This window comes from Furipterus horrens, unplaced genomic scaffold, assembly GCF_987537825.1.
Source record: "Furipterus horrens unplaced genomic scaffold, mFurHor1.1.pri manual_scaffold_10, whole genome shotgun sequence".
Classification (NCBI taxonomy): Eukaryota; Metazoa; Chordata; class Mammalia; order Chiroptera; family Furipteridae; genus Furipterus; species Furipterus horrens.
This window is the reverse complement of record NW_028327180.1, coordinates 54,031,891-54,045,792: the sequence shown is the minus strand read 5'-3', so window position 1 is coordinate 54,045,792 and position 13,902 is coordinate 54,031,891. Positions and strand designations below refer to the sequence as shown.

General features: G+C 40.0%; 1 protein-coding gene across 1 annotated transcript in view; it reads right to left on the bottom strand.

Moving 5' to 3' along the window:
* Positions 1 to 1,380: 1,380 nt before the first annotated feature.
* CDCA2 (cell division cycle associated 2) overlaps positions 1,381 to 13,902 on the bottom strand; it is a 51,328-nt gene continuing 38,806 nt past the window's right edge. The window contains exons 13-14 of the mRNA XM_090290281.1: positions 5,254 to 5,425; positions 1,381 to 2,954 (exon numbers count right to left, since the gene is read on the bottom strand). Coding sequence (XP_090146407.1) covers positions 1,837 to 2,954; positions 5,254 to 5,425 — 1,290 coding nt within the window. The 3' untranslated portion in view covers positions 1,381 to 1,836. The remainder of the gene's footprint in view (positions 2,955 to 5,253; positions 5,426 to 13,902) is intronic.

The window sequence follows — 13,902 nt, the reverse complement described above, 5'->3', positions numbered from 1 at the left end:
CCTGCATGTTAAACAAAGAATACGAAAACGTAACAGAAAACAAAACCCTCTAACATCTTACATTTCTGAAAGTTTTCTTTTCCTTTTTAAACTCCAAAACCAAAAAGCTTTATAATCAGTTCTCCTTTCTTTTTTTTGCGGTTTTCAGTGGCATACATTTGCCAACCCCACTAAAACCATAAGTAATTTATGTGTAAAGATAAAAGAATGTTTTAAACAATCCACCCTTTAGCCAAAGAAATTGGGGATCACTTTGAGTGTTAATGTAAAATACATTAGTCTTTGCCAGCAGGAGTCCCAGACCTGTTGGTGCCAAGAAGGTAACAAATAGTCTCTATCTGCAGAGGGGAAATGGGCCCTCAGCAGGGGCTTTCTCCCCTGGAGGGTTATTTATAGAGAGCTCTATTTGTTAACAGGCTTCTGCTATCATGGAGAGGGAGAGTTTAATGATTTCAAGGATCCCAAAGACAATTGTTTAATGATACGATGATTTATGCACATTCATAAATTCCAGATATGTAACAATTCAGATTTTCAAACTACTATCACCAGAACGGCAACAGGAAATAGGATATATCGCTATATGGCTGAGGCATAACTGGAAAATCCGGGGCAAGTGATAGTATGTACTTGACATTGTGAAATCAAGTTAGAACGGCTAGAAAATGCCTGGTTGAAAAAGAAGCCAGCGACCTACCACCATGCTTCATGCCAGTGAACTCATTTTCTAGGGCTGCTTTGAATAACCTTTTTGGACTTAAAAACAACTTTTTAAGGCGAATTACCAAATAAATCCCAAATTACCTGTGACTAATTTGAATAACCCGGGAAATGAGTCTTCAACTAAACTGCTATATTTTCACCAAAAACCAATCATCCACCTCTCATCCCACAAAACATTTAAGAATCTTGTTTGAAGAACAAAATGCTTTCATCACATTAGTTATTTATAAATTATATTTTCATTTTATGACAGACATCATATAGGCAAAGGTAGGTTAACAGTTGTGAGTACACTCAGAGTTTATTTTTGTATTATTAATTACTTATTATTTTCTATACAAACGACTTTAAACCTATTTTGGTTCCACCCTATATTCTGGTCATTGAAAGACTTCTCCAAAATTCCATGTTGGAGATTTGATTTTAACCTAAGAATTAAAAATTTCATTTCAGACAGCTAAAGCAAGTCTTTTAAGCTTCTCTTAACTTCAACCGAAAGAGAAAACAAGTTTTATAATTTCCATCTACCCTAATTGCTAAAACTTTTAACCAGTTTTTTTGCAGTATTTTAAAAATAAAAACACATTTTTAAAACAGCTTTCCACCTTGTATTAACCTCCATTTTCATAGTTATATTAATTATATCAATTAAAAAAAAAAACCTTTCTCATCCAGATGTAATGAGTCAATTCTAAAAGATTTTTTCCAACAGACTCTAAACCTTCATTAGGAAATATGTACTAATGTGAAATAAAACTTAAAAGATATATTATTGGGTCTCAAAACAATCCTTTTTAGCAAGATACAAATAAAAAAGCATTTACCATTTGTGGGGAGGATATTTAATAGAATGTTTTCTTATTGAATGATAAAGAAATTCGCTTATTTCTACTTAAAAGGAGGTTCAACTCAATGATTTTATTTGGAGTCTTTAAAACATTGAAGTTGAACAATAACAGGAACCAGGTGACAGGATCCCTTAAGCACGGAGGTCACCGGCTGGGCTGCTGCACGTTCTGCAGAAAGTGTCACTTATTGCTGTAGTTCTCCGACGAGGTTCATTCTTTCCACCACGCTGGAGTTTTCTGCCTTCTGGCTGAGAAAGGTTCTTGTTTAGCATTTTGGTTTCGTGTCTGCAGTACGTGTCAGTGCAGACGCACAAAAGCTCCTCCTCCTTTTCCCAGGTAACCGAGAGGAAGGGGCTGCCAAGCCGTCACCGGTTTTTCCATCAGATACCGAGCAGGCGGTCCCCGGTTTCTGTCCGCGGGACACAGGTTTCTTCCCAGGGGACACACTCTCCAGTCCTGTGCTGTCCAGCATATGCACTGTTCTCCTCCTGGCTCGCTGGGAGGGGCAGGCAGTGGAAGGAGCTGGCAGTGCGATCCACACAAGCCCTTCATTTTCCAAATCTCTCTGCAGCCGTGTGCTGCGTCGGACCCTTGTTTCCCTGCTTGTTCTCTGAAAGCTTTGCTCTATGGAGTCAGATAAGTCTTTACACAGTTCAGAATTTTCCACACTCACTTCTCCAGAGCTGCCCACGCTGCAGGAAGGTCGGTGCATTCCACTGTTTCCCAGGTGTGAGCTCGGGCCATCAAGGTGACACACAGAGCGTCTTCTCTGTTTCCCCTCACAACCCGCACTACTGCCACTTTCTCCACGGCTTCCTCCTAAAACCTCACATTGGCTTTTCTTTTCTTTCCTACCGTCAATTAAGACATCTTCTGAATGACCACATTCTTTCTGTGAGCCGGACATGAAGTGCTTGGTCTGCAGTTTTCCTTCAGTAGCTACTGTTAAGTTATTTTGTTGCTCACACTTTACATCTCCTGGAATGTGAAAGCTCTGACGATTTTCCACATTTTGACCAGCAGCAGAAAAATCTTGGGACTGCCCGAGAAAATCAGATTGTGGACCATCTGACACAGTGGGTTTTTTAGTCACAGAAGCGCAAGAAATATGACTATTTTCAGTCTGGGTCTCAGTTTTTAGGTTATTTTCACTTTCCAACTTAAGTTCTGCTTTTGGAATCATTTTATTTGCATGGGTTCCAACAGTATTTATATTTGAATCTTGATCAAAAGCGGCATTAATAAGTGACAAGGAGCTCTTTATGTATGAGCTGCAGAATTCAGACACATCGTATTTAGCGAATTCTTCTGAGTTCTGAGGGAAAATATTCTTTCTTTCAGGATGCTTCCTTTCTTCAAGTTCACCACTGGAGTTGAAATCATCTATGGGCATGTAAAGAAGTTTGAATCTAATTAAAAACTAGCCATAAAAATAAAGTGTAACAAATCAAATAGACACCACACTATAGTGTTTTAACCTACAAAATTCACAAGACCTACAAAGCATCACACTGTACTTGCCCGGTCTGTCACTGTCCTCTCTCTGGTCCTTCCTTCCCAACCCACCGGTTAAGAAGATAGGTGGGTAATGCATGAATTAATAAAGCACATAACCGCAGACCAGGAAAATGAGGACTGCTTCTTAAATTCTTCCTCTATTCTAAGATACTTCTCTCACCACAAGGTCAATTAGCATGAGGCAGCTACATTTCTCAATTCCCTAAAAACAAGCCACTGAAAATGGGCAACGTTGTGCTTCTGAAACTTTTCCAGTAGCATTTCTCCTGAAATAGAGGAAAGAAAACTTGGAATTCTGGGGGATTTAAGGACTTGGCTAACAGGGTTCTCCCTGAAGACTTCAGATCTCATGCTCTGAGTTAAAAAATTATTATAAAATGCACTGTACTCTCCAATAGAGCCACATTTGTTCCAATACTCTAAGAATCTCCCCCCCTCTGCCTCAATTGCTGACTAAAATTCATCCTCAGGAATTCATGTGCTCTGGCACGTTGTATGGCATCGAAGGTAGAAGGAATCACAGGTGGCAACACCATGAAGGTTTTTAAGTTACACATCACAGCCTCAATGAACACAGGCTGATGTGGCTAACTCCCAGCGCATACCGTTCAATACCGCCTCTCTCCTTAGCTCAGATAAGGAAGTTTTAAATTGGCCAGTCAAATGAGCATATAAAATGTTCTAAACAAAATCAAAACTGAACAAAAATCTGAAACACAGTGTTTAGGTATGTCCATGACTTGGGTGATTAAAATCACATCATAGGAAGCTAGAGGTGAACATGTAGGGTCCACTTAGGGTCACATTGGCTCTTTATATAACTTAAAAAAATGGACATTTATGTATTGTTCATGAAATTAACATACTAAAGAAGGAAAGCAGGGGACAGTGATAAAAGCAGGAAGAGAAAGGCAGAGAGAGCAGAACATGAAAAAATAGAAGGGAGGGAGAAAGGGAGGGAGAGAACTGCTTTAAACCCTTTAACAGTTGGTTATAGATAAAAAATGCTTCAGGTTATTTTAAAAAACAAGTTTTCTGATAAGATACAAGATGGAAAATATAAACTAACATTTAACATCTTCAGAAAAACCTCATTAGGAACTGGGGATATAATGAAAATAAGAGTTCCGAGTCTCAAGGGGACGGCCATTTGCAGGGAATGGAGGTAAACAGGTCCCTAGGAACCAGGCGCTGAAGGTGCACTGTGAACAGTTTCCCTGAAAAGGCAGCCGGCACAGCTAATCTCAAAGGGTAGCAACAGCAGGCCATAGTAAAAGCAGTGAGGTGGCCCATGCCCCGTCCCAACATGAACCACATGGAACGCAGGGGCTGGAGAAGCGTGTGTGTGACTGGGGTGGTCCCGTGTTTGTTTAAATTTTGTGCTTTCCCAGAACGAAGAAGCAGGCAGCAGCCCGGCGTGTACAGCGGCACGGAGCACAGTCCCCCTGGGGTCTATTATGAACCCTATACGGTACGCTGCAGAAGGGGTGCAGGCAGTACGTACCGGTGACTGGCAAAGGCAGCTATTTTTTAAATGATTCCATATAAAATTAACCCACCAAACGAACACATACTCTTATTATTTGTGGCATGATTCAGTGGATTTAAAATCCAGGCATTACAAACCGGATGCAACTCTAATCCAATTGGTATCTAACTAGGATATCAAGCAAAGATGTTTGCTTTTAAATAAAGCTTTCAAGGTAATCAACTTCAATTTCCAAGTGTCACTTTTAGAAGATGCTCATATTGGCAACTCTACTGAAGCACAGGGCAAGTGTTTTTTAAAAATTTGTCCTTAATTCATGTAAGTTACACCGAGTGCTGAGCCTCAGCTCATTCACTTCTGATGATAAACTACACCACCAAAAAGAATTCAGTTTACTTTAACCAAATGATTCGAAAAGGAAAAAGAAACAGAAAGAAAACAATTATTTCCCCCAAAATTATATGCAGTATCCTGTGCCTAAGATTCTCTGGGAGGAGGATCATAGCTCCCGTCAGAGCCTAAAAAGTTATACTGTTGCTTCCTTAACATTCTCATGGTAATATGAAAAGTTGCTACTTTTTATTTATTTGCAATTTACACAGTGAACGGGAAACAGGGAAAAGAGAGGAAAATAGCAGCAGAGCGGGCGAAGAGGTAACCGGGGCAGAGGGATACCTGCGCATGCCCGGCGGACACCCGGGTGTGGCGGGGGAGTCCAGGTGGCCTCGGGCAATTCCAGGATTGGACTTAGAAGCGGCTTCTTAGATGCGATGTCTCTTTCTCCATACAGGGTCTTCGCAACACTTTTCTTTCTTCTTGCTTTCTTCTTTCGGGAACTTCTTAAAACCTGAGAAAATGTATTAAAAACATGGTGAGTGAGGAACATGTAGCACCATATATTACAATCCTGACCCTTTAATATCTTCAGAAACACTTACAACCAGTTATGCCATCTCAGATTTCAGGAATCTGAATCATGGGTAGGGGCCTGATACTGTACAGGAAGCCGGAGAAAATGTAAAGCAGAACTCAAGTTGACAAATGGTAGCGTAATGTTCTGCATTGGCCAAAATAAGCTCTGGATAAATCTAAAACAGAGTAGATGGAAAGACTGGACAGAATTAAGATATGAGGTGCTGTAACTAAGATGCGGTTAGGATGACACAGGATTAGCCAGGAGTCACTACTGGAAGCCGGGGGAGGCCATGGATGAAGAAATAAGAGGCACGCACACAGAAGAGAACACAAAGCCACCTGGGCTGACAGGATTCCATCAAGATTTAAATGAATCGGTCAAAATAAAATGGATTTTTAACAAGCATAAGTAGTTGAGGGGCAAAGGGTGGTAATAACTGATAGAAAACATACAAGTATCTATAAAAATAAAAAACTGATTTAATATCTGGAATGCAGTATTAAATCTAGTTCTGACAGCCATTTCAGTAACAGAATTAATGTTCTATGTTAAGTAGAAGGTTTATATGAGAAAAGACTTGAGGGAAACTGACACACTGTATGGAAATAATAGATCATGAACAAAAAGAAATACACTCAGTGTGATAATATTGGAGAGTCCAGGCTGCAGGTCAAGGTAAGGAACATGCTTTTAACAAGACTCCGTAGGAGACGGCAGGCCCGCGACCATTCAGAGCTACGGCCTGGGAGCGGACTGACCTGCGAGGAGTGAGATACAAACACACTGGACGTGGCCTTGGGGAGCACACGGTCTACCGGCAGTTGTAATGGTAATAGCACAGACCGAGACAGGCTGCACAGGCTAGAAGATGGCCTGGCTTGCGGGAGGCGCTGGAGGAGGGCTCCCCAGGAAATGGGACGGCTAAGTGAACTCTTACACAAGAGAGAACTGTTCTGGCCACAGACGGGAGTGGTGCAGATGGCCCTTCAGAGGGAAGAGAAGGGCACTCGCAGAGCGCTCTGTGGGGCCCTGCAGATGGAGGGGCGCGCAGCAGTGGGTGGGGGTGGGCCGGCATGGGGGTGGCAGATGAAACAAACAAAAGCACTCAGGGCCCTGTTGGCATTGAATAAGAGCTCACTGCATGGGGATTCAGGAGCAACGACTGACGTCACATTTAAGAAAAGGCACTTAGTGACAGCACAGAAATGAGTAGTGTGAAAGAATGAGTGATCTTCAGAGTACAGAAGTGACCCAGAACTGTATGTTCCTTGAAATATCTACAGATAGCCTGTAAAAACGAAACAAAACATTGAATGGAAAAATAATTTTATAACAGTACAAGATAAATGTCCCTCTTGGTAGTTTATAATATATATTTAACATTAAGTTCTGAGAAGTCCTCGGTATAAATAATCTCTATATACATTAGGAAAATGCTGGGTTGAATATTTTACTGTGAAACATTTTCCCCCCATGGAATTTCTGTTGACTTCCATGAAACAGATGGGGAAATGATAGCTTGGCCAATGGAGGTGGAAGGTGAGAGAAAACCATAACTTGGCTCCATGTTGCAAAAGAAAAGTATTTGGTCTCTGGTGCCAGAAGCCTCCTATCCAAGTCCTGCCTCTGCCACTTAACTGCCCTTTAGCCTTAGGGATGTTCCCTCACTTCCCTGTTCCGCATTCTTATCTCCCCTGCAAAATGTAAATCACATAGCACTGCTATTCAATAAATTAACTTAGGTGAAATGGTGAAAACAGGGCTTGGCCCATGTGTTAGCTGTTCTTTTAAATTCCCTACTCTGAGGAATGATATGTGGGAAATATTTTTAACATTAAAACTTATGCTCTTAACCCTGGCTGCTGTGGCTCAGTGGATTGAGCGCCAGCCTGAGAACCACATGGTTGCTGGTTCAATTCCCAGCCAGGGCACATGCCTGGGTTGTGGGCCAGGTCCCCAGTTGGGGGCGCGCGAGAGGCAATCACACAGTTTCTCTCCCCCTCTTTCTCCCTCCCTTCCCCGCTCTCTAAAAATAAATAATTTCTTAAAAAATAAAAAAACAAAAAGAAAAACATATGCTCTTAGTATCACTGTGTGACATAGGCCCTACATGGCCAATTAATATACTATGGTCAATCTTATAACCTCAAGAAGAGTTTGATTCATATGTAGGGAAAATCCCTTTTTCGCTGGATTTTGAAAATCTTTGTTGATATAAAAAGTCTCCAGTACCTGGTACATAGTGAGTGGCTCATCAACAAACATGAACAAAAGAATGAATGAATAAATGTAAAAGAAGTACGATTAAACTTCATAAATTTGCTAAACATGGTCAAAGACGAATACTGTTTTTTCATGGTCATGGGTCCACAGAGGTAAAGGACCCAAAAAGAAAAGACAGTCCCCGTGGTCTGCTGTGAAAATCTATCTGGGTTATGCATGAGAAGGTTTCATCTACAAAGGCTTCAACTTTAACAGAATTTGAATTTAAGCCAATACAAAAGCCTTGCCTTTGCTGGCATCAGCAATAGCACCGCACATGACTGGAATCCTAGGGAGGCCATGCAGTCTAGAAGATGGTTAGGCTGGTGCATGACTTGCGGCAAAGGACTGAAGGGGTCACTCCTGAAGGGACTCCCATTTCCGCCAGAATCACCACTCTCTCTTCTCGGACAGTGGGAGAAGTCATGCAACAGAAGCAAATAGCAAATGCTTATCTTTTATTTGCACAATTAAGATTTATATACATGGCAACTAATCAAATTGTATAGGAAAGCTTAAGATGAAAAGCATATACTTCGCTACTCCTGCTGTTTACTTAGTAGCTCTGGTTTCAGTTTTGTAGGTAGCTCCATCTATTTAAATAAGGGGGTCATGTTGCTATATTTTTAACTTTTATAATGGAAAATGTCAAAAACACAAAAAGTACAATAGTATATTGAATTCTATGTATTCATCAACTGTCTTCAACAATCACTAACATACAGAAATCAAGATTCATTTATAACCCCCCCCATGCCAATTATTTTAAAACAAATCCCAGACATTAGATTTTATCTGAAAATTCTATAGTATTTTTGAGGGAAGGGCTCCTATTTTCTACAAGAAAATAAAACATTTTATTACCTGACATTGTATTTTATTGATTTTTTCCTGTTTTTCAATGGAGTTTTCTTTCAGCTTTATTGAGATATAAATGACATACAACATCATATAAGATTGAAGTATATGTACAATGTAATCATTTGGTTTCTATATATACATATATATGTATGTATACATATATGTATACATACAAATATATAAATACATATGTAGGTATATACATATATATTCCAAAATTACCTTTTTCTAACAGTAAATACTGTTTAGCAATAAAACTGAATTACCTGATACACACAAAAACCTGGACAAATTTCCAGCGAATCCTGCTGAGTGAAAAAGCCAGCTGCGAAAAAGGTTACGTAGTGTGTGATTCCATTTGAGTAACATTCTTCCAAAGGACACAGGAGAGAGCTTTGGGGCAGCAGCGTCCGGTACCCGGAGCGTCTGTTGACACTGTACTCCATGATGCTGTGCCAGTGCTGTGAGAGGTCACCGGCACAATCAGAAGTCAAAGTCCTCCAGCTGGTCCATAAACCTTTTTTTAGAATTATTCAAATCAGGACCCCCATCAGGTCTCCACACACTGCATTTGGTTGATATGTCTCTTTAAAAACCTATGATTTCTTCATTTTCCCCACTTGCCATTTGGGAAGTAAACTGGGGCATCTCTCCCATAGAATTAGCCAAACTAATTAGCTCAGGCTGACGAAGGTCTTTCTCTCCCTCCATCCCCTGTACCTCCCATAAACTGGTCGTTAGATCTAGACTTGATTACATTCAGCATTGAGATATACACACAGGTATTTTCGGGAAGAGTATTTCACGGATGTTGTGTACTTCCTCACAGCCTCAGGAGACCCCCTCTCCTGTGGCATTAGGCCCTGTAGGCCGTGTTCAGCCTGAGCCATCCACTGTGCTTCCCTGCCACCTTCTTCCTAACATTCCACCGCTTTCATGAACATGTCACTTTTACTTGTTAGCGGAAATTCCTCATCAATTATTTAACTGAACTAGAGCTCAAACTTTACTTTCTAATTTATAGAAAAAGTAGTTGATATCCCAGATAGCTAAGGTGGCTTTCAAGTTTTGTTATTTTTAATTATGAACTTAAGCTTTGTTTCATATTTGATGTTTGTGTTGCACTGTTACAATCATGATTTCCAACAATCGCACTGCCCCACCTTTGGCCAGGGACAGCCCCTTCTCGATGGTTGTGTCCTCCAGCAGGGCCCCAGCAGCTTCTTAACCTTCCTTGCTCGCGCACTAGGCCAGACCCAAGCTCCTTTCCTACTTCTGCTGTGAAGCTGAGAGTACATTTCACTAAGGAGCCCTGGAAACATATGTAGAAATAGCAATCAAGGGACTAGAGGCTCACTTCTAATCTCTACCAACAGAAGGAAAAAACACCCCAAACATATGTATATATATATATATATATGTGTGTGTATATATACACACACACACATATATATAGTGAGAAAACTATTTCAAAGGAAAACACATGAGTTCTTACTGATATTTCACAAATTTTGTCTAGCAAGGTTCTGAATTTGATTTTTAAATTGTTTTTCGTCTCATAAAGACAAGTCTTCATTCCTAATGACAATTTTAGAAAACTGCTCATTTTCTTATTTTCTTTATTCTAGATTTAGTTCCCCTGTCCAGATGAGTGATAACCCCCTTCTTGGCAGTTATTCTTGTCCTTAGGATATACCTCACTGGGATTTTTCAAATTTCTAAGCTTGAAAAATTCTTTCTGAGGTTAAGCCATCAAGTTGATATACAGCTAAGATAATTTATTTCATTTTGTTTATAATTTTTAGGGACTGTTCTTTTTCCTAAATTTGATTTAATAGTGTTTGATAGTTACATAAAAACATTTGCACTGTTCAATGTCAGAAGGTAAAACACTGCAGGAAGTCTAGCTTTCATTCCTTCCCATTCCCTCCTGGTGTCCCTCCCTGGAGGGGACACTTGTTATTGGTCTTTGCCTTATTTTCCCACTTATTAATTAGAAGATTTTATGCGTTTGTGTATATATGTACTTATATTATTTTTTAATGTTTCCTTTTTTAGGTAAAAAGGGCACATATTAGGTGGCCGAATTAAGTGCCGTAACAGAATACCACAGACTGAGTGGCTTAAACAATATTGTTTTCTCGCAAGCCTGAAAGCTGAAAGTCCAAGACCCAGGTGTGGGCAGAGTGGGGCTCCTCTGAGGCCTGTCACTGGCGCACAGGGGGTTGCCCTCCTGCCGCCCGTGCACATGGGCTTCTACCTGTCTCTGTGCCCCACTGTCTCCTTTTATGTTTGTTTGTTTTTTGCCTATGTAAAATCTCTGGATATTTATTTTTTAAATTTTTATTGTCTTTTTTCTCATTACCATTTATCTCCCTCCTTCACCCCTTCCCCTCCCCCCTTGGAAGGACACCAGCTAGACTGGATCAGGAACCATTCTATGGGCTTCCTGTTTACTTAATTACCTCTTTAAGAGCCCTACCTCCAAATACAGTCACATTGCCAGGGAGTGGGGGTTAGAGCTTCAACATAAGAATTCTTGGGGAACACAGTTCATCCCTAGCAGGTAGCTGACTAGACCCATCATTTTACAGCTTGCTTTATTCACTAACAGTAAATATTTCCTGGCATCATTCCATAGCAGTATTTGGAATTTCTGTTCACTACTTTCTGGAGCTACAAAATACTCACTTTGTGAGCACACCCTGGTTTATTCTACAGTCTCACACTGATAAACATTTGGTTTGCTTTCAGTCTCCGGCATTACCAAGAGTGCCGCAATAACTAACTCTCTACAATGCCTTTTTGTCTTTTTTGTCATTGGATCTTTGTGATGAATTCTTAGAAAGGGAATTGCTGGGTCAAGAGGTAAATGAATATTTAATTTGACTTGATGTTGCCAAACTGCCCTCCACAGAGCTTTGCGCACCAGAAAATGTATGTGTGTGTCTGTTAACCCTTAGCCTCTCACCAAAAGGGCACACCTCCAACTTTTGGATTTTTTCCTAATCTAAAATGGTAAGAAATGGCATCTCAACATAGTTTTCTTATTATTATGAGCAACTGTGAACATTTTTTTTCATGTTTAAGGGCCATTTTCATTTCAATTTTGTGAACTTTTAAAAATATCTCTTGGATATTTTTCTCTAGTTGTTCATTTTTTACTCAATTTAGAAGCTTTTTTAATATTAGTGATCTTAATCCTTTGTGTTTGATATGAATTAAAGATATTTTTCCCATGTTTCTCCTTTGTCTTTTAAATTTCCTTATAGTTCTTTTCCCCATGCATGCTCCATGTTGTTTGGGTCAGATGGTATGAAATTTACCAGTCTTCAATTTAGTTTCTGGGTTTTGAGTCATATTTTGGAAACCTTCTCCATTTCTGGGTTATAAAGAAATTCAATCTTATGAATTCTAAAGCTACTTCCAAGTTAGCAATGTTATTTACTTTCAAAAAATTTCCAGCTTTATTGAGGTGATTGACAAAAACTATATATATTTAGGTTGTACAACACAATTCTAGGTGTACATGATGATTAGTACACATATATTATAAAATGATTATTAAAATAAAATTCATAAACACATCCATCACCTCACACAGTTTACCAGTTACCATTTTTTAGGTGTCTGTGTGTAAGATTTATTCTCGTAGAACACTTCAAGCATGCCATAGTAAGCACTATGGCTGCTACTATTATTATCATCTTACAAATTAGGGGTTCAAGATATATTTTAAAAATTGGTGCAAAGAAATACAATTGTTAGCTCAAAGGTAACCAATGAGCCAAAACTATCAGGGAAGAGGAAGGTTTCTTTTGAGTGAGCAATAGCTTTTACTTTCATGGCTGGGATGAGTGGAGGTTTATACTGTATGGCCAGGTATTGTTCTAAGCGTTTCACATGTGTTAACTCATTTATTATTCCCCATAAGCTTATTAAATAAGTACCAGTGATACCTCCATTTTAAGACCAATAGAGGGATCAAGACTCCTGCACACCACACCAGGGTCAGGAAGCAGAGGGTTCAGACCCTGGTCTACCTGGCTCCAGAGTCTGCGCTCTTACCCTGCGCCATTAGTGTTAACTCCCTCAACCCCTTCCTTTCTGCTCGCTCTTAGCTACACCTAGATTGAGTTGTTAAGGCTCCGCCCTCAGTTGAAAACAATAGCACTGACGTTATCAGGCCTGCATAAGCATTTTCAAATACACTTTTTCTCACACTTCCTCATTGCTTGGAACACTCTGCTTCAAAACTTTTGTACACAGACTTCTATTTGAAAGGATATAGAACTATGTTTCTTTTCCTTCTATGGCACACCTTCCATTTTCTCAATCACAGGCCTTTCTGCCTTCCCCCTGAGACCTTGTCCTGGGAGCACCCCTTTTCTTGCACAGACCTGGTCGGTCGCTCCGGCGCATGCACATTGGTCACCAGAGGTTCTGCTCGCTCCTCTCCTGGATCGATCAGCAGATCCACCAAGTCCTGACTGCTCCAGCCTACTGCATTCTGCCTGAGCAGCACCCCCGGCAAGACCACAGAAAAACCTGCAAAGTCCTCAAAATGTTTGAACGTCTTCTTTCTTACACACTTAATGAAATTAGGCTGAGTTCAGAATTTTGGGCTGTAATTAAATTTTTTTCAGAACTTTAAATGTCCTGATACCACTCTGATTACTGTTTTCTGGTAGGGAAAGTCCACTTTTCTCCTTCTTCTTACTGTTCAATTCCTTTCTTCAGTTCTGAGAAATCCTTTTGTTTTATTCTGACAATATCTTCCATGCTGCTTTCTTGTCCTGAGATTCCCATGAAGTTTCCTAGCCCAGTCTTCCATCTCGCCACTAGTCTGTCTCCCTTTTGCTCTACCTTCCAGGAGACATTCCTTAATTTTATTCTCTAATCCAAATACTAAAGTTTATATTTCTGCAAATGCTTTTTCTCGGCTTCTTTTTCATAGCATACCCATTTTAGTTTTATGCTTTCTTAAATTTGAGATCAGAATATTTATTTATTTTATAACATTTCTTTCCATTTGCTGAATAATATTGCTCTCTGAGGTCAGTTTTTCAACTTTTTAATATTGGTCTTTCATGTTCATGGTTCTACTCAGTTGTTTGACTCCTACCTAAAAAAAGATTAGATATGGGTATGAGTTTCCTCTGCTCTCCTGCATGGTAATTCTGCCGGAAACTCTGTGTGGGACAGGAGAAAGGGGAGTCAATTGCAGGCTTTGCTTTAGGGCAAGAGCTGTCTGTTTGAGATTGTGGGATTTTCCAAATGCCAGA